The sequence below is a fragment of the Peromyscus eremicus genome, chromosome 5 (genome assembly GCF_949786415.1).
Source record: "Peromyscus eremicus chromosome 5, PerEre_H2_v1, whole genome shotgun sequence".
Classification (NCBI taxonomy): domain Eukaryota; kingdom Metazoa; phylum Chordata; class Mammalia; order Rodentia; family Cricetidae; genus Peromyscus; species Peromyscus eremicus.
This window is the reverse complement of record NC_081420.1, coordinates 64,249,488-64,270,513: the sequence shown is the minus strand read 5'-3', so window position 1 is coordinate 64,270,513 and position 21,026 is coordinate 64,249,488. Positions and strand designations below refer to the sequence as shown.

Below are 21,026 nucleotides of genomic sequence, written 5' to 3'. Positions count from 1 at the left end.
AAAAAAGTTAACCAGACCAACCCTCACCATTCAAGATTGTTCTGGAGGCAACTTGAAAACTCTAAAATTATTGTGACTCGTCAATTATTCCCATTTCTCAACTCTTCCAGGCAAGTGGAGGTGGCAGGATGGTGTTCAGTTTCAAGGCTGAGGGCTGAGCTCTCTGCTTCAGACTTAGTTCTGTGTCCTAAAATAATGACTGAAAAAAATCAGTGTCTAAAGTTTCCTATGAGAAGGTCCGTGTGTGTGTGTGTGTGTGTGTGTGTGTGTGTGTGTGTGTGTGTGTGTACTCATGCATATATGCTGAGGCTAGAGTTTGACGCTGATGTCTTGTTCAATCATCTTCATTTATTTTTTGAGACTTAACTTATTCAGCTGGGCGGTTGGTACACAGTACCACCTTGGACTTGTACATTGGTGCTGGGGATTGAGTCCTCATCTTTGTGTGGCAAGCACTTTGCTGAGCTAACCCCTAGCCACGAAATGGTCCATTTAAAAAGTAACCAGGAAAGTCCTCTTGAGCCCTTTCTATTTTCGTTGTTACTGGAACTTTTTCCGTATGACAGTCATCTTACATAATTTATTGATATTTTCCTATGATGTTAAGGCTCATTATCTAAAATCCAGTAGTTTCCAGGAGAGAGAATGAACAATAGAAAGGCTGGGATCTGGCCAAGCCTTAGATGAAATTGCAAAGTAGGCGGAGCTCATTTGACGATACTCAGAGTCTCTCTTCCCTGCTTGTTTTCCTCTCTACCCATGAAAGCTACAGAAGTGCCCGTGTTCTGTCCTCCCCCAAGCATGTGCTAAAGAGGGATTGAATAATATCATTATCATCAATTTAGGAGTGGTTAGGAAAGCCAAGTTAGACCTAGAGACTTTGATGCTACAGGTCCTGGCCTATGTGGTTTATGGTCTCCATTTTGCTTTTCTCATGCTGCGGATGGAACCAAGGACTGTATACATGCTAAGCAAGCACTCCACTACTTAGTACTCTGCCAGCTCTTGGGTTCAGTTTGTGGAGTTTTACACTGGCCTCTGAGTGCCTGAAGACTTGAAGCACCTATGTCCTGCCCACTGATGGGCCTGGGAGGTCAGCACAGCATGGCTTGTGGTTGATGTTCAGTAAGATGTTGAAGAATGAGGTGCCCAGGGCAAGGAGCCACTGGTATCAATGCCATTCCTCTCTCCCCCACTCCTCTTCCATCTATAATTTGACCACAGATGGGTTGAGACAAACAAACAAACAAAACATGTATGTATGTATTTCCTCCCAGTCCTGTGGACAAGAAGTCCAAAACCAACATGGTAGCAGAGCTGGTTCCTTCCACAGCTCTTGCTTTGTGTTGACCGTCAGTTCCTCAGATGCTCTCATGGTGTACTGTGCAAATGGCTGTTTCTTCTTACAACACCAGGTCTATGGGATTGGAGTCTACTACATGATATCACTTTAAATTAACCACCCCCTCACCCGTATAGACACACTCCAAGGTGCTTCCTAAGGAAGTTAGAATTTTGACATCATGAGATGTATTTATTTTATAATTTTTAATTAAAAAATAGTTTTAGATATGTATATATATATATATATATATATATATATATATATATATATATAGTGTGTGTGTGTATAAAATGTATTTCAATTTCCCTATTACCTTTTCCTATCACCCCACTCCTTCTGAACCCCTTTTCCTTCCCCCAAAGTGCCCATCTTACTTTCACATCTTTTTAAAAAGTATACACTTCAGCACATGATACTTAGAAAATACATATTCACTTTACAACTCCAAGGCTACACAGCCACCAAGGCCTAGCAACAGGTGCTGTCAGAGTTCCTGATCACTGTCAGAGTTCCTGATCATGCCTAGCCAATGAAGGGCGACCACGCAATGCCACCAGATTGGGACACAGCTTGGGTGCTGGCAGGAGGGTATATAAGGCCTTCCCCATTATTGAATAAAGGAGTCTGCTGTTTGTCTTTTAAAAAAAAAAAAAGCATATAAAACCCCATAATGTTCTAATCATATGAGTTTTCTCTCAGGCTGGATATGGGTGTCTTGGGAGCATGTGGCTTTTCTGGGGACTGGAAACTGACTTCCTATAGGCTGAAAAAGGATTCCTAGTCCTAAAGAAGCAAACTTTTCTCCAGGACTTTTGGCAGCTGCCTGGACAGTACACATACACTGTGCATCAGTGTGGCCCGTGACAAGGACCAAGAGAAATGATCGGTACAGTAACAATGAAAGCAGAAAGTGGGGGAGGGGTGGCCCTCGCAACCACAGGATGCTAATAACATGTAGAAAACTATTTTCATAAGGCACACTCATTGTTTGATTTTTTGTGGGGTTTTTTTTTAAGGGAAAATAAACCCTTTGTAAATTACACAGTGCCGCAACCTAATACCGCATTCAAGCTCATAAATGTTTTTCTTCAGAGTTCATTTGGAAGCATTTCAGACAGATTGTTAGCATTATTGCTTTCTGGAATAAAATCATGCATTTTTTTTTCTCCAGCATTTCTTCCTCAACTCATAAGCTTCCCCTCAGTCATATTTTGCATGTTGTGATAAAACAGCAAGAAAGGCAGTCTCTGTCTATTTTTATTTTTTTTTTTTTTATTTTTTTTTTTTTTTTTGGTTTTTTGAGACAGGGTTTCTCTGTGTAGCTTTGAGCCTTTCCTGGAACTCACTTGGTAGCCCAGGCTGGCCTCGAACTCACAGAGATCCGCCTGCCTCTGCCTCCCGAGTGCTGGGATTAAAGGCGTGCGCCACCACCGCCCGGCCCTCTGTCTATTTTTAAATGAACACATTTGCCAAACTTAAGGAGACTCTAATGCTGGCTTCCCACAGACATGAGTTGTTTTTCTGCTACCCCAAACACCAATTTCTCCATTTCCAGACTTACGCACTCCCATCTTTAACCCCAGCGTTCTGTAACAGGTGTCCAGTCCTGTGATCTCTCTTAGTAGCCTCACTGTGTATAGAGGAACAGATTATGATGAGTCTCCAGGAATTTAAGTAAAGTCTCCAGATTTTACTTAACTGCCTTTGCTAGTCTTTACATTCTTTAGGAAGAGGCCTAGCAGAAATGAGACAGTGATGAACAGGTCCTGGAACAGAGTCTATGAAGAACAGCAATAACAATCCCAAAATAGGGATCAAGAGTCAGTAGGTCATGTCACAGAGGCCCAATGTCCATGTACAGACTTGAAAAGCCAAGAACAAACACACACACACACACACACACACACACACACACACACACACACACACCTCTGCATGAGAAAGGCTACAATATGAAATAGGAAAGGCTTGGATTAGACATGAGAACACATAGAATAGCATTCATCTAAGCCCAACAAATTCTCCTATGCACTTTACTTTCTCTTTTTATGCCCTTCAAAGGCTCCATCAGAGACGTGTTAGTGAGTGGAGACTTGTCCAAGGTCATTGGACAAGTCAGCAGAAGTCAGTGGCAAAGTAAAACAGAATTTGGAACTCCTAGTTCTTCACCTTCCATCAAGCAAATTTCTACTTGACAGACAACACTGCCTTTCAGACAGGGCTTCAAAGGCTTTAGGAGAAATTCAAGGAGAGACCATGTGCAAATCAAAATTGCCCTATATGTAAATGATCAATTCTATACATATATAACCACCTATATACACCTATTTACTGTGACTTTCCAAACTTGGAAACAACTCTGGAGTCCTTTAGCCAGGCAAGACAATCCAACTGTGGGCTGTGTGACATTAGCTGGGTGGTGGTGCATACCTATAATCCCAGCACTTGGGAGTTGGAGGTGGGAGGATCTGGAATTCAAGGTCATCCTTGGCTATATATCAAGCTCAAGGCTAGCCTGGGCTGTATGAGAACTTCTATCAAAAGCAAACAAAAAACTACCTTCCAAGAAAATTACATCAGTTTACCCTCTCATAAACCAGGCACATGAACTCGTGGCCTTCCACTAGTCCCGCCCAGGGCTAATCTTTCATCCCTCCAATTTAAAAAGCTAAAAACAATATCTCGTTGTCCCCTTCATTTGTAATACTTTGATGACTAATTAAGTTAAATATCTTCCTACGTATTTATTGACAATAAATGTTTTATGTGAATCCCTCCTTAAAATTTTTTAAGAGTGTGTTCATGGTTTTATCAACCTGTATGAGTTGGTTACAGATTAGGCATAAACAATAACCACTAACATTTATATTTTTACTAAGTGCCAAACACTCTGGTAAACATTGAAAAATATTAACCTTTGATCAGGCCTACAACATGGTAACAATATTTCTCTGCTTCTTTCATTCTTTCAAACATGCTTGGGTGTATTTGCTAAAATTATAGTTTTAGAATTCCTGCATGAAATCTTCATTTTCTCAATATTTAAGGTGCCCCCTTCTGAGTTGTGTTAACCTTTTTCTGCAGCTCCTACCTTTCCATATGTGTTATCTTGGGGCATTCATTTTTTATTTATTGTATGGAGGATGTGTGCCCATTCGAGGCCAGTGTGGGACATCAGGAATCCTGTTACTGCTCTCTGTCTTATTGCTGTGGGACAGGGTATCTCACTAAACCAGAAGCTTGTCATTTCAGCTAGTCTAGGTGCTGGGGTTTTAAAAAAAAGTCATAACTGACTTTTCATGTGTGTGCTGGGATATGAAGCAGGTCCCCATGCTCTTCTGAACCCCCTCTCTGCAGATTTCTTTGGATGTTATTATAGTACCCCTTGTTGTCCAAAAGTACCTGAAATTAGTAAATCCTGTGTGTGTGTGTGTGTGTGTGTGTGTGTGTGTGTGTGTGTGTGTCCATACGTGCACACCTACATGTCTGGCAGTCAGAGATGGGCATGTGTGTTTCCTTCTATCATGCTCCACCTTAGTGTTTAAGACAGAGTCTCTCACTGGACCTAGAGTACAGGCATACATCTGGCCTGCCTAACCAGCAGCTCTCAGGAATCTTCTCCCCAGAATCTGAACTTGGATTCTCTTGCTCACACAGCAAACACTTTGCCCACTGAACCGACTCCCAGGTCCCAGTAAACCTTTTTGAGTTCCAAAATAAAAAAAGGAATGCTTTGATGGCCTTTGTTGTAGCTGACTTCAGATGTGTGTGTTTCTCGGGAAGATGGGACAAGAAGAAGGTTCCAGAAGGGAGGTTACAGGTGAGAAAGGCTGCCTGAACTTACAGAGTATAGGTGTATGGGTGACAGAGACTTCCCATGGAAATGACCCTGGATGAAAGTTTAGAAGGACATTGTCACCTCTCTTTGTCCCTGAGAAGTCTCCCGTCTTTCTCACTGCATGCTCCCCACCTGCCCCAAACCTCAGGCACGCACTCCAAATGAAGCCAAGCTGGAACAAAGTTTCAGCTCTACCATTCCCTTGCTTGTGAGTGAAGTCAGCCTGCAGCCCGAGCACTCCTTTGGAAAGCTGAGACTTCCTCCTTCTTTAAAAATAACAAAGACATAGGCTGAGCACAGCTCTGCTGACTTCACCTTTTAGGATCCTGCATCTGTGCTGTTCCCCTTTTGTTTCCTTAAGAGCGCCCTGTCTGTCCTTCCATCCAGAGGAAAACAAACTCCACTCCAGTGAGGCATGACAAAGGCCTGAGGCACCCAGAGAACATTTTCTGATTGAGTGGAAAGAGACAATTTGAGTTGCCAGTTACTTCTTCCAGAAAGACAAAACAAAACAAAAACAGCTAATGTGTCGGTGTGGAGAAGGGCAGCATTTTTCATTTGCTTGTTTTCAGATTTGCCTTTGAGACATTTAGTAACGGGAGGAAGTGAGCATGAGCTCATAGTAGAAGACCTGTTATCAGAAAGTGAGGGAGTGGGGAGAAAGTGTATCCAGTTACCCACCCACAAATCAGCAACAAAATTACTTTGTCTCCAGATTATCATTTCCATGTTAAACAAAGGTGCTGGTGAGATGGTTCAGTGGGGAACAGTGCTTTCAATGAAGCTTGAGAATAAATGTTAGACTCCTGAGAACAACGTGATGGAAAAATAAAACTGACTCCCACCTAATCAGGGATGTGTAGAAGTACTTAAAAAGTATTGTTTCTGGGTGTGCATACATATTTGTGCATGCATATATACATATACAAATATGCATATACACACAAACATTTATTTCTGTGTACATAAAGGATATATAGATACATAAGTGTATGCACACATGAGCATCCATCCTATATCTATGCAATACATAGAGAGAAGCAGAGAGAAAAAGGGAAAATCTCCATGGTACTTATCAAAACTTGTCCCAGCATTTAGAAAGACAGATTAGTTAGAAATGTAACCAGCAAATCAATTCTCCTTCCTTAAAGGGATCTGCACAACTTGAGATCCTGAGCATAAATGCTCTTGGCCTTTCCAGTAAGCATATACCCCATAATACTTATGGTGTCTCATCAGACAAGCATACTTTTGTGGTAGATAACTGTTTTCTCAGCCTCCAAATAACTGTGGCTACATTCTTACAAAGAAAATTGGGGCCTATTTTGCCTATTAGTTTTATTTTTCCAGAGTTGGAAAATTCCCTCCCTGAAGCAGAGGAATTAAAGTGCCTAAAGGCGTGATCCTCTTCTTTGTCATGGTAGGAGTTAGTCTCCAGGATTCTTAGCTCTAATGACAATCTGACTGTGACGGAGCCTCTATTCACAGTCTAGATTTGGGAGGGTGTGTGCACATGTGCACACTTCATCCAGCAGAATTCCCCTCTGGTTCCCATGCACTGATGCAGCTCTTCATGCTGCTCACCCTTAGAACATGATCATAGTCACACTTTGTCTCTCAGTTAGGAAGTTGTGGGCCTTGACTTTGTATCTGGCTCTATGCCCAATACTACAGAAGCAAAGGTTTCTTTCCTTTTTCATTTATTTTAACCCACACTATTGCATGAAGCCTTTGACTATGCAAACTCAAAGACTCCTGCCCTGCAAGGGTTTATAATCTCATGTCCTTTCACTTTTTTATCAGATAATCCCACCTCTGGGGTGTGTGTGTGTGTGTGTGTGTGTGTGTGTGTGTGTGTGTGTGTGTTAGGTGGTCATGCTCATACATGACCATGAAAAGGCCAGAAAAGGACATTGCGTGTCTTCCTCTACTGCTGTCCATCTCACGGCCTTCCCATCAAAGTGTAAGCTGATATGTCACTGAGTTCTTGGGGTCCACCTGTCTCTGTCCTCCAATTCTGGGGTTACAAGTATGCAGAATAATGTCTGGCTTTTAACATGGTGCTGGGAATTCAAGCTCAGGTCCTCATGCTTGTGGAACAAGGACTCTTATCCATTGAGACCCTCCAAATAAAACTTTAAAATTCATCTCTTTTAGTACAAGGTCCAATATTTGGGTATAAATATTTCTCTTTACTTAGTACCAAGAACAAAGCCCACAATTCCTCTTGAATCAGTTTGGGTAACAGAGCTGTCCATCTGCTGTCTTAGCAACAGATGCAGATTCAAGTGAGGCTACCCTTACTACACTCATCTCAGATTTGGAGCCCATGAGTACACAGATAGAAGAGTTCATGTTCTGGTGATGGTTAAAAAAAAATGCACTAATATCCCCCTAGGAGGCATGTGTAACAAAGAATACATGTGAAAATAGTCAGAGAAGTTGAAATTCTAATATACGTCATTGAGATGATTTTTAGAACTGGAAGACTTAGGAACATAGGCATCCTGCTTCAGTGATTTGAGGCAGAAGCTGGCTAAGCTGCAGCCCCCTTTTCAGTGGTTTCTTTAATTCCATTGACACAGCTCTCTTTAGATGGCTTGTGTTTGGCTTTCTCAAACAATAGTATGTGCAGTACCTCAGAGTCAAATCCTGAGTCTCCTATTCCAGACTCTCTATTTCCAAAACAGAAGGGGTTTGTCTGAGGTTTTGATCTTGGAGATGTTTGTGCCCATTTCTTAAGAGAAAATATGTAGTGAGAATTATTGTATCTTAGACTGAGTTTTCCCCAAGCAGACATTAAGCCAAGAATTAGAAAACAAATTGTGTATTGGAGGAATTAGCCTGCAAAATATTGATATGGAAAAGATAAAGGAAAACTCAGAAAGGATGGATGCCAAGAGGAGAGTTACAAATCTGGTTGCCACTGTAGCAGCTATGGCTTTCTCTGGCTGACGACATCCAGGGCACAGGGAGGGACACCCCTCCAAGTGGCTCCACTTGGACAGGGAAGCTTATGTCTACTGCTCAGTTCCAGCTCCCAGCCCTAAGTGGCTAATGCTGTTCCCAGGGGTAAACCTGAGAGAAAGAACCAGACAGAAAGATGACTGACAAGACAGCGTGGCACTGAGTCTTTTGCTGTGAAATCCCTATGCACCAATTTAATTCCTCTATCCTCCTCCACACAGCTTCGCAAGACGATTCCTCATCCCCCTTCTTACCCCTCTCTTTCACTAGAATTAACCAATCATAGTCTGAACTGTGTATGTTTCGTTCTACAGCCCTTGTTCCTCCCAAGTCCATTCTCTGTTCATTCTGTAGATGTACCCAGTGCCATTTCTAATTTTGTGTCTTTCCACCAAAAATTACCACTGTAAATTAGATGGAGACAGACTTTGCCTCCCAGGCAAAGCACTGAGATAGTTTGTCCCCTCAAAGAGTCCAAGATTTCACTATTGCTCTCACTCAGATCTACCTCTGACCTGGTCATGTGAATGTCAATAAGTTTATAATGTAGTCATCTTAATATTCAATGTATGTCTCTGTAAGTTTACTGTTGGTTAACTTTCAAATTTCTTCTTAGAAGTCAAAAAAAAATTAGAAATTGGAAAAAATTGTATTAAATTATTGGGTTTGTCTGTGTGCTATTTACTGTTACTGTTGTTACTTAAGATCATCGGGATAATATTTCAGTTATTTCATATCATATGGGCTGCTTCACCAAAAGAATACTTATTAACCGCACTCTCTGGCAAGAGCGGGTGGTGGTCTCAGAATGACACTCAGAATGTGCTACTTTGCAGGCAATGATCCTTGCTCCCCAGGGTTGTCCTTGGAATGGGAGAACTAAGACTGCACATATAATAGATCAGGCTTACAGTCAGTTCTCAGCTTGTCCTTGTTCCCTTTTCCTTTTCCTGGGTCATCTGCCGTGAATCTAGAGAATGGGGAAAATGATACCATGGTGAGTTTGCAAGCATGTCTGAAACAGAAGGTGTTTGAAAGCCACTCATTCCTGTGCCATACTGTCATTGCACCGAAGCCCCACACTCTTCCAAATTGTCTTAAGAGCAGTGTGAATTCTTCTTCTGTTTTTATGGTTCTCACTGTGCAGTGGGAACTCTGGGCATCCTGTGAGCTGCTTCCGACTTTGAGCTTAGTGCAGATAAGGCTGAGCCACCCTTCCTGGAAACACTCAGGACCAGAAGTCTTTAAGATTCTGCTTATTTTATTTTCTGGTTGTGAAATATTTCATGTACAGAGTGAGCAATCTTAGAGATTGGACCCAAGCATAAATACAAAATGCATTTACATTTTTTACATACCTTAGACACACAGCCTGATGGTAATTTTATAAAAAAATTTAATTGTTTTGTGCATAAAACTGTGTAGAATTTTCCACTCGTAGCATCGTGTTGGTGCCCAAAAAGTTTCAGGTTGAGAGGGCATTTCTAATCTGGGGTTTGGGGATTAGAAACGCTTATCAGGTCGATTACTTCTAAAAACTTATGCATGCATTTTGCTTTTGTTTTTTTTTTTAAGATTTACTTGTAGGCGCATTTGGAAAAGGGAAAGTGGCAGTCTACAGGTATGTGGCTGCTGGTATGCAAATATTCTTCTGCTTTAAATGCATTTTCCTTATGTGGGTAGTCTTGCCTTTGAGACTCCAAAGACCTATCTCACCTGTTAATTCTGGAGAATGCTCCTATGTCTTTTTAAAATTCTGGGTGTGTTTTTCACCTTTCTCTCATTTCTACATATTTTTATTCTCTTACTTTATTGGCAAACCTCCAGCTCCTACTAATATACCTGACATTAAATAAGGTATTAAACTCATCAAATCAGAAAATGACCCATGTTTTAGATGGCTCTGAACTTGGACTATCTATGCTTTGGGAATTATCGGTGTCCATACATGTAGGACAGAATTATGGCAGGGAGAATGGGGCTATTTACCCTCACTCTTACATCCAAGTGTGGACAAGAAGTTGGGGAATAGAACATGCCAGGAGTCATCCCCTCCAGAAGCAAGCCCTCTGCAGCATTAATGCAATAGCCCTGGGATCAGAACCTGACCCTTCCACACACTAACTGTTCTGTAGTTTCGGGGAAAACTCCTGTAACAGTGGTTTTCAACCTTCCTAGTGCTGTGACTCTTTAATATGGTTGCTCATGTTGTGGTGACTCCCTAACCATAAAATTATTTTTGTTGCTACTTCATAACTGTTACTGTTATGAATGGTTGGAGATAGAGGTTTACCCAGGGAGTCGTGACCCACAGGTTGAAAATCACTGTTCTATAGCCTTCTAAGCATCTGGTTCTCATCTATAAACTGGACTATCAATACTTATCTTAAGAACCTACTTGTGTCCAAAGAATTCAGTGAGAATTTGAATGCAAATTATGCTGAGTAGCATCTGGTTAGGTAGTTGAGCTTTCTTAAAATGTTTAATATGAATCCAATGAACTGGGTCAGGATTTCAAGACAAAGTCATATGTGAATGCATGCATACAGACCGGCATGTGCAGGTGTCCTAGGCATGTGATGCTAAAGTGGCTAACTCCCAGACAGACCCTAAGGTTAGCTTTCCTCAAACCAGCTTTTCTTCCTCAACCCCAATATAAATGCGTCAGGGACTGATTTGTGCCAGCTCTTCTCATTTAGGATACAGAGCATCAGAGAGCTGAAACTCCCAGCACCTCTGAAGCATGAGGCTTAAGCTTCTTATGGCCACAAATTTACACGACCAAGAACCCTGCTCTGTCTGCCACACTCCAAATCAACAGCTCTGTGCTAATCTCATATTTTCCATGATCTGCTCCAGCCTATTGCTGGCACAAGGGCATAAATGCATATTGGTCCTTGGAGACAATTCTGTCACAGGCGATTCTGCCCAAGGACACTCCAATGTCCATGCCAGAATCTTCTTCATCCTTAAGGGGATTATCACCCCCACTTCCTCCACTCACTCCCCTTTCTTCTCAAAGGTGATTGCCACAGCAAATCTCTCGCATGCCTAATACCATTTTATCATCAGATCCCCCACCCCTAGAACTGGAGATAATACAATTTTGAAAATAAAATAATACAGTACAGATAACATCAAGAGGCTTGTAAAAAAAAATCCTAGTGGCCCCCATGTTGTTATCATGAAACTGTTTGCACAGCATTTGGCCTCTAGACATGACCCTCCCTCTGTCTGTCAGAAGAAACCTGTTCAACATAGCATCAGTGTACACTTAATTCTGGAAACTTTGGCTCCCAGCTAGTATCTCTTATAAGGAAGCTTCAAAAGCTGCTCCACTTTCCTGCTCTATGTTTTCCTACTCTCTTTCCTTGTTATCCTCTCTAGGATGGCCTTCACATTCATTCCTCGCCTCAGATACGACTATTAGAATTGCCTGAGAATGTGTTTAAAATTCCAACCCTGAGCCTTACCCCAGACATTCTAGTTCCATTGACCCATGATGATGTCTGGGCATAGTGTTTGTTTGAAAGTTCCCTGAGTAATTACATTGTGCAGACAGGATTAAGAACCACTTCTTGGGGTGAAGTACAGAATTGTTCTATAAACCCACTTTCGTGTGTTCTTGAATCTGCAAAGCTTAGCTAGGAAATTACCAGTCAATTTGAAAAATTATCAATGAGCCAACAAAATTCAAAAGCCTCAAGTACTTATTGTGAGTAGATGTGTCTTGGGGTTGGAGAGGTAGCTTAATAGTTAAGAGAGCTTGCTGTCCTTGCAGAAGACCCAAGTTTGGGTTCCATATCCCACACAGGATGGTTCACAACTACCTAAAACTCCAGCTCCAGAACATCTGATGCCCTCTCTGGATTCCATAGTCACCAGCATGTGTGTGTATACATATATATATATATATATAATAAATCTTTAAATAAAATATATGTCTCCTCAAATATGGACATAGGGCTCCCAGAAAATCATGGAGCTGTGTTATAATCACACTGTATTATCACAATATAGTGAGTCTACTCCATAAAGAAATCAGGTCAATGGATGTAATGTGCTTGATAGGCCTCTAGCATCCTTTGTTCAGAGCTCTCTGCTCTCAGATGGGTTAGAGGGGATCTTCTGAGTGTGGTGCCCACTTGTTCATGCCAAGAGCAGAATTCATTGTGCAAGGCTGGGTATGTTGGCAATGACCTCTAGAAGGAGAGTTCCTTTAATCAGGGAAAGATCCCCTCCATGATTCACGAGTTCCACTCACGCTTCAGCTTTCTCCCGACAGAGCAAGGCCAGTTGTAACAGTGGATGCCCAGCTCCTACTGCACCCGATGATTATCAACCTTGAAAATAAAACTTGCCAGATTCCGGAATTCCCGACACCTGTAGCCTGGTAAGTTAGCCCAGTAATACACACATTCTAACATGGGGTCAAATCACCTAGATCTTATTTATTTAAAAAATGCAGATTTGGGTGTAGAAAGTCTGGGGTAGGGCCTGAGGTCATGCATACCAAATATATATAAAAATCTGCAAGAGGATGTTCAGGTTTCTGGACTACGGACCAAGACTGAGCAGCAGAGACCCAGTCTTTGCAGAGGAATGCTGATGTGATGCTGAGCTCTGACTGTGGGCTTAGACAAAGGCCAGTACTCTAACCTACAGGCTCTTAGATTTAAAAAGACCAAAATACTTGGGAAATTCCCAGTTAAACAAACTTCTTGGCACACTAAATGTTAACCAAACCCAAACACACCAAAATATCTTGACTCTAACTTTTGCATATATTGTGGATGCCACTTTTGAAAGCTATCCTGTCTCTATTTTTTGAAATAAACAAACTAGTCTGGATTACTTAGTTCCATGTGCTAAAAATAGCAGTTTTGTAACTTGGCATGTATGACTGGGCAGAAGGTCAATGCTATAAAAAAAGGAGATTTTTGTACACTGACCTGTTCTTGTGGCCATGATATTACAAGGATAAAAGGGACAGTAGGAAACATAGCTTATCTAGCTTTTGACTTACGCCTGTCACATGAAATGACAAAATGGAACTGGGTTATAACACATCCCAAGAAAAAGTACCAGTTTATTTGTTAGTGTAGGGATCCCAGACAGCAGAAGACACTGTGCTGTCCCATGGTAGCAGGGCATTTCCTCTGGAAAATCAACAAAGGTCTTGGAGATTCACCTTCATTTTCCAGGGTGACTGTTGAGTTCTTGACAATATCAGAATAAAGAACAAACCAGCCTTGACCCTGAGAAGCTACTTATGGCACATCTTAGCATGTTGTTGATGGCCTTTTGACAGGAGTTCCTATGGGAATCAAACCTACAGGGGTGGGTGTAGGGGGCAGAGCGTTCCAGATTCCTGAAGAATTCTTTGGAAAACATCCTGTTGTGAGGGGTTCCCTGTGTGGGAAGGCCGGTCCTCTCCTTTAACTGCCTTTGAAAGTAGTTGGGGAATGCCCTGAGCAAACTTTAAAATGGTTTTGAACCATAAAATAGTGTAATGAAAACCTGATCTGAGAGAATGTGAGAGAGCCAGCATTTCCCCACCGCCCGGCGTGATTAAGTGAGCACTAAATGAACTGTGAGTGCTCTTTGGCTGTGAGCATTAAGACTCTCATAGTCTCCAAGGAGCCCTCTGTTCACACCTTCAAAACCCGGGTTCCACACTGCAGTCTGTTAAGCACGACAGCAACACTCCAGTACAGAATGTGTTTATTTTGAAATACATGATTTTTTTCCTAAAGAGTTTTAGTTTTATGGATTTAAAAAAGAGATTGGAGTCTTTTTCAAAAGAATATAGGACTATTTACTTTTGCTCAGGAAAAAAAATTTTTTATCTTTGAAAATTTTCATACATGTATAGAAGGTATCTTGATCATATCCACCCCTCACTCCATTCCCAATTCCCCCCCAGGACCCTCATCACCCCTCCCTCAGAACTCAATATACTTCCTCTGTAGTTATTTATTTAAACCACTCTGTCTAATTAGTGCTGCTGATTTATGCATGGGCATGGATAGTGTCATCCACCAGGGCACTGGAAACCCACCAGTATTCACACTGCCAAGGAAAAGCTACTTTCATCCAAGCTGCCATCAACTGCCAATAGCCCCTTGGCCAATGCCTTTCTCTTCACCAGCCATTTCCTTGTTGATTGGAGTCATGTTACTAAGATAAAATGTAATTTGTTCTATGGACAAATTTTACTACAGTTGCTTAATTCTATCCTATTACTGTTACTTAAGTCTATTGTATCCTTTTCTGAAGATACTTAATATTCAAGTGCAAAAGTTTTCATGTGTTTCAGAATATTGAAAGACAAAGTTGGAGATTGAGGGTATATCTCAGTAGTAGGGTGCCCTGGGTTCTATCCTCAGATCCTCAACCAACCAACCAGACTCGAGACAGGAAGCAAACAGCTGACTCCTGTAGAAGTGTTCCATGAAGTTTATCCAGAGTGCTTGAAGCATCTTTGCTGTGACATTGGCCTGATTTGGCATGAGCTTGCACTGTAGATAAACCCTTTTGCAAACTCCAATCACAAAGCATTCCTCACTTCCTTCCCTGTGGATTTCCGAGTTATTCAGTCAGCTATCTGGCTGTGTAAAATATCTGCTGTTGGCATTGCTCAGTTAGAAAAAAGGAAATGAAATTCAGCATACTAAATATTAAGATAATTGGTTACTAATGAGAAAAACTAGTGATGTTTTTCTGTTTTATAAACATAAAACCAACTATCTACTTCTCCAATCTCAAAAAAGAGGGTTTTTTTCAGATATGAATGACATCATATAAAATCATCATTAAAGTAGAGTTGAATTGGTAATAGTTTGGCCAATGAGATGGGTCAACTGGTAAAGGCACTTGCCACACAAGCCTTGGGACCTGAGTTCAATCCTCAGAACCTGAGCAAAGGTGGAAGGTAAATCGATTCTACAAAATTGTCCTCTGATCTCCACGTGAGCTCCATGACATGTGTGCTCCCCAACACACACACATCAAGTACATATATGGACAATAATAAATAAATAAATTAGAAATAGTGATTGCTTGCTTTTGTACTTTGTTATTTTGTGCATGTGTGGTGAGTGTGATATATATATACACACATATATATACATATATATATTTATATGTGTGTGCACATGTGCATGTGGGTGTGTGCACACAGGTGTGTGGAGGCCACAGGTTGATATCAGGTATATTCCTTAATCAATGTCCATCTTAGTTTTGAGACAGAGTCTCTCACTGAACCTCACTCGATCTCATCACTTAGGCTATCCTGGCTAGCCATAAACCCTAGAGCAGTGGTTCTCAACCTTCTTAGTGCTGCAACTCTTTAATACAGTTACTTGTGTTATGGTGACCCCCAACCATAAAATTATTTTCATTGCTACTTCCTAACTGTAATTTTGCTATTGCTATGAATCATAATGTAAATATCTAATATACAGAATATGAGACCCATGTGAAAGGGTCATTTGACCATCAAGGGGCTCTTGACCCACAGGTTGAGACTCTAGGTTGCCCTAGAGTCACTTGTCTCCATATCTCTTCTCTACCCTCAAACCCAGCACTGGGATAACTGCTGTTGTGCCTGGGGGGCGGGGTTCCTTTGGATGCTGGTGATCCAAATCCAGGTCCTCATGCTTGTACAGCAAGCCCTGGGCCAACTAGCATCTCCCCATCTGTCTTTGTATTTTGAAATCAGATTTCACATTTATCTCATTTGTCATTATCCACTACCATGAGCAGAGTTACACCACAAGCTCCTTATTCACTGGCTCATGGGGGGCAAACAGTGTGAGGATCAGATCGTGCTGTGTCTGTCCTTCTGTGGATAGCAGCCTGTCTGCCAAAAGTTTCATGTAGATGTATGCAATGAGAGCTCTCAGTTGATTTCATGTAGTTTGTGTTTGGCTTTGTTTTATTTTTTCAATCAAAATGTTGAGACTAATGGGCTTTGCTGAATTTGAACATAAATCATAGCTTGAAATTATATTTCACATTAAGTCATATTTCAGTTTTGCCTGACACAATTGATAATTGTGTACTGACCTGAGAATGGAGCTGGCTCCTCACTATATATCTGTAGGTATAGCTAACGAATATCTTCCTGTATTTAGGGTGGATGTGGCCATCCACTGCTGTAGAATTTTGAAATCTTCTTTTTAGTTTAGAACAGAACTATAGAAAACCTGCCACTTTGAAAAGATATTTTAACTAGAGCCATCTTTAACCTGGTGGGTTCAAGTTGAAATGCTACTAGCAATATTTCAGCAGGCTATAGCAGTTATACTAAATTTGAATGAAAGTTAAACTCATCCAATTGTTAATGATATTGAAGTAACAGAAAGGGAGAACTAAGAAAGAAATATAAATGTACTCTGACATAATTTACAAACTAAGATAAAGCCTTCAGCTGACAACATCATTTATCAAATTCCTTCTTTCCAAAGACTCAACATCCATTTTCATAACTGTAACTTACTCCTTTGTGAAAGTTATATTGCTTCACATTGTACAAAGCAATTACTGTATGTAAGTTCATTTAAATTTTATATATTGATGATTTCACCATAAATGTGGATTTATTTTGCCAAAGCTCTGTCTATGCTGAGAAATTGTGAGTAAACATCGGCCGGCAGACAATGGTAACACATACCAAGTGCTTATGGGAAAGCTGGGCATGGGGAAAAAATTCAGAAAATTTAAAGATGTAATTTCCTACCCACCTTCCATGAATAATTCTAATTGAAGGAGAAGTGGGCTGCCGTTTGGGATTTCTCTGGGGAAGTGGTATAAACACTAGTAATAGCACAGACATCTCAGGAAACTTCTGGCTAAATGGTGTGTGGCGAATTACTTACCCTGAAGGGAGGGAGACATTGACTGAGGTCACGGGGATAGATGAATCCCAGATGTGACACATTTCTGTTACGTTTGACACAGGATGCTGACATCTAATTAAAGCATGATTGGAGAGTATTTACTTCTTTTGAATTCCATAGAAATACTCAAATCATACTAGAATTTTATTAGTAAAATCTTTAAGACTGTCAGCAAATCATCTATTCTCTCATATCTTTACTTTCTTATCAATGCTCATAGGTCCTGACTATATCCTGGCTGTTAGACTATTTCAGGAGGGAGGTGAGAATATTTGATAAAGTCAAGTGGAAACAAGTGGGTATTTTCCATCCAGTCTATGGCCATAAACCAGGGCAAGTTCAGGTCACGGGACAATCTCCACAAACATTTCTTGGATGGCGGTTAGTGCATGCTGAAGACAAAATTACAAAGTGTCTTGGGTTCAGCTATCACTGCCTTTATACCCATATCACCGTGTACAGTTGGCTTGAGTCAGCCGCTTTAACTTTCTCTCTCTCTCCCTCTACCTCCATCGCTCTCTCTCTCTCCTCGCAAGGTGCCGAGTTCCAGTCTCCTCCCAACAGTGTGGCTGACTGGTGTTAAGACCAGCCTGCTGTTTCGTGCTTAAGATTAAATTCACAGGCCTAACCATGACTTCAAAGCCCTGTTCGCCACCCATCAACCAAACCAGCTGACCTCGTCTTGCTGGGAGCTCTAGTCACACCGAAAAATTTCAAGTGCCTCAAGTGGAGCCAGGGTTTTGCTCTTCTCCATGCTTTTCTGCAGCATTTCCCCCACGTGCTGCCCAGTTCTTTACTCCATGGCACAAGGACGATCTTCATGTGTGTTCACTGCGTAAAGAAAGTGGGGTGTTAATCAACTAATTGGATCTCTACCAATGTTTTCAAGGATTTGCCTCCCTATGCAAAGGCTACCTGTGTCAATTGTATTAATATTGTGTCAAGTTGGTGGGAGTGTGGGAGGCGTATACGTGCACACACATGTGTATGTGTATATAATTAAATGTATAGAAGGAAATGATGTGTTCATTTTATCTGGAAGGAGGGGATCAGATTCCTATCTCAGATTCAGAACTTTACTAACCAACAAATTACTGACTACTGTTTTCCCACAGCTTTTCTTTAAGAGTCTGTGCATCGATAGCAGGCCAGAGCCTTTCAAATACAATAGGTGAGCATATTTTCATTTTTATGCTATCCTATGCAAAGAAAACATGACATGTTTCTATGCACAAACATTAGAAAACTAAAGGTCCCTTTATTAAAGTTCAAATGTCTATTGTACATTTTTAAATTGTCTAATTAATACGACTTTAATCATGGGCATTCACTATCAAAAATAATTGGAAAAGTGATACTTTTTATACATATACATACATACACACACACATATATAACTTAAGTTACAAAATATGGGCTGGGGAGATAACTTGGTTGTAAAGGACTTGCTGTGCATGCATGTGGACCTAAGTTTGGACCCTCAGTGAGTATAAAAGCCAAATGTGGCGGATGCCTCTGTAATCCGAATGCTGGAAAGGTAGAGACAGGCACTCCCTAGACCTCACTGATCAGCCACTCTAGCCAAACTGGTGAGCTCCAGGCACCGCGAGAGACCCTATCTCAAAAAATAAGTGGGTGGGGGTAATCAAGTAAGACACCCAGCGTCAACCTGTGGTTTCCACACATGCACACATACTCACACATACACAAGCATGCACATATAAACACATGAGCATGTGGACACACATACACCACACAAGCATGCAAAGCTACAAAACAGTTATATATTGGGCAGTATTTTTTTTAATACTCCTTCAACTTATATGTTGTTTGATCCAACTATGAAAAGAAAAAGTTTTCCTGAAGAAGCAACTTGTCATGAGTCCCTACCCCTGCCAGCACTGTGTTAGCCCAATGCTTTTCCTCCTGAGATTTTGTTTATCCCCTGTCTGTCCTTTAGCCCTGGTGGCCGAGGTGCAGCTAGATTTCCTGAAGCAAAAAGGAGCCATCAAGCGGACGCTCTTCCTCCGGAACCACCAGTCCCATCTCACCTTCCCCATTGTGATGAAGCAGCAGAAATCCCCCCACTGTCGGGATTTTATCGTTTACCTCCGAGTAAGTTTTCTAGAAATCTTTTCTGGGGCTTCTCACATTCAAATTCCAGTTCCGACCATTTCTATCTCCTTAACCATCACACATGCCACAGACTCCCACCTGTCTATTTTCATTTTCCTGGGAGGAAACTCTAGTTGAAGGTTGAATACTTCTTGCTGACCCTGACTTCAACTAACCCAATGATTTGTTGCTATTCATTTCTAAGGCTTCTTTTTTGTTTCGGACAGAACCTTGATAATAGCACTTAACTCAGGTGACTTTCATTTTTAACTGCCTCCCCTCCCCCATACATAAAAGTTCAACACAATTTATTTGACTTTTTTTTTTAATCCTATGTGAGTATGTCCTGTTAGATTTTATCAGGATGCACTTAGAGCTGGCTTGGGGAAACATTAAGACAACCAAACTTTCATGAAAAATAATTTTTAATTGTGTTTTTAAAGGTGATGTGTTTTTACAAATTCTCATGAAATTTAAAATTCAACATGTCTGGAACACCACCATGCTGCTAGTGTTAGCCGGTGATCGGTATTTCTGTGTCTTCTCTTCCCGTCGGGGACTTAGTTAACAGAGAACCCTAGGAAGGACCAAAGGTTCACAACTACACTTGAGAACGAGAAGCCAGGCGCATGGCCCCCCGGCCCTCCATCTTAGTATAGCCTTGAAGAGCACAGCTGAGGAGCGGGATGCTGGCGGCATGCTTAGAGCTGAGCGTCCCATGATCTCTCCTCACCCCGGGAGGACTCCTGTTTCTGTATCCAAGACACCTTCAAAAGTCCTGAAGGCGTTTTGAAGTTCATGAAACAACTTAAAAGAAACAATGAAGGGGAAGAAGAAGTAAAATGTTGTCTTCCTCTGAGCCCCGGAGAACCTTCTAGCATCTTCACCGAAACAAACAAAAAATCCTGACTCATGGTGTTCTCTGGCATCTGTGGTGTATGTTTTACTTGGGGACTTGACTAATGCAGTGTCAGGTGTTGGGGTCTGGGGTAACTGAAGATTTCCTCTAGAGCAGTGGTTCTCAACCTTCCTAATGCTTTAATACATTAATACAGTTCCTCATGTTGTGGTGAATCCCACACAAAAAAATTAATTCATTGCTACTTCATAACTGTAATTTTGCTGCTGTTATGAGTTGTATTGTAAATATCTGATCTGTAGGATACCTGATATGGGACTCCTGTGAAAGAGTTAGTAACTCCCATTGCTCTAGAGTATCCCAGGGAAGCCTTGGCTGTAGGTGACTCCATCACTGAACGTATCTTAATTATGCTGGCTAGTGCAGACCACATGTATTAGCACCCAATTCAGCCTGTTGCAGTGAACGTTGTCACTCACTGATGCTGATGGGAATCCAGGGTTGCCTGCTTGTCACATTTCATTTGTATTTATTTCATGGGCGTAAGCTGGTGATTGTTTTTCCTAGGACGAAACTGAATTCCGAGATAAATTATCTCCCATCAACATTAGCCTGAACTACAGTTTGGATGACTCCACCTTTAAAGATGGCCTAGAAGTGAAACCAATATTGAACCACTACAGGGACAACGTAGTTACTGAGCAGGTAAGTCCTTGATGCAAAGGTCTGAAGATGTTTTCTCTACCATTCTCTGGAGAGAGTTGTTCCTGTGCCCTGAAGATGAAAGCCAGCCCCTTGTATTCCCATCTGCGCACAGAGTTATACAGCCTCTGGGGCATGTTGCATGTTTCCTCGCTGTGACTTTGGAAGCCTTTCCCTTTGTGCAACCAAGATTTAATGGGTTCACGTGTAGCAGAAATGAAAGCAACACAAGCAGTAATCCTAAGAGCAGGGCCAGTTAGCATCATATACAGACATTTCAGAGCAACCTGGAGACAG

General features: G+C 41.4%; 1 protein-coding gene across 1 annotated transcript in view; it reads left to right on the top strand.

The window, feature by feature from the left end:
* Itga8 (integrin subunit alpha 8) overlaps positions 1–21,026 on the top strand; it is a 180,223-nt gene that overhangs the window by 85,920 nt on the left and 73,277 nt on the right. The window contains exons 14-18 of the mRNA XM_059263596.1: positions 9,726–9,771; positions 12,436–12,543; positions 18,169–18,224; positions 19,014–19,168; positions 20,595–20,732. Coding sequence (XP_059119579.1) covers positions 9,726–9,771; positions 12,436–12,543; positions 18,169–18,224; positions 19,014–19,168; positions 20,595–20,732 — 503 coding nt within the window. The remainder of the gene's footprint in view (positions 1–9,725; positions 9,772–12,435; positions 12,544–18,168; positions 18,225–19,013; positions 19,169–20,594; positions 20,733–21,026) is intronic.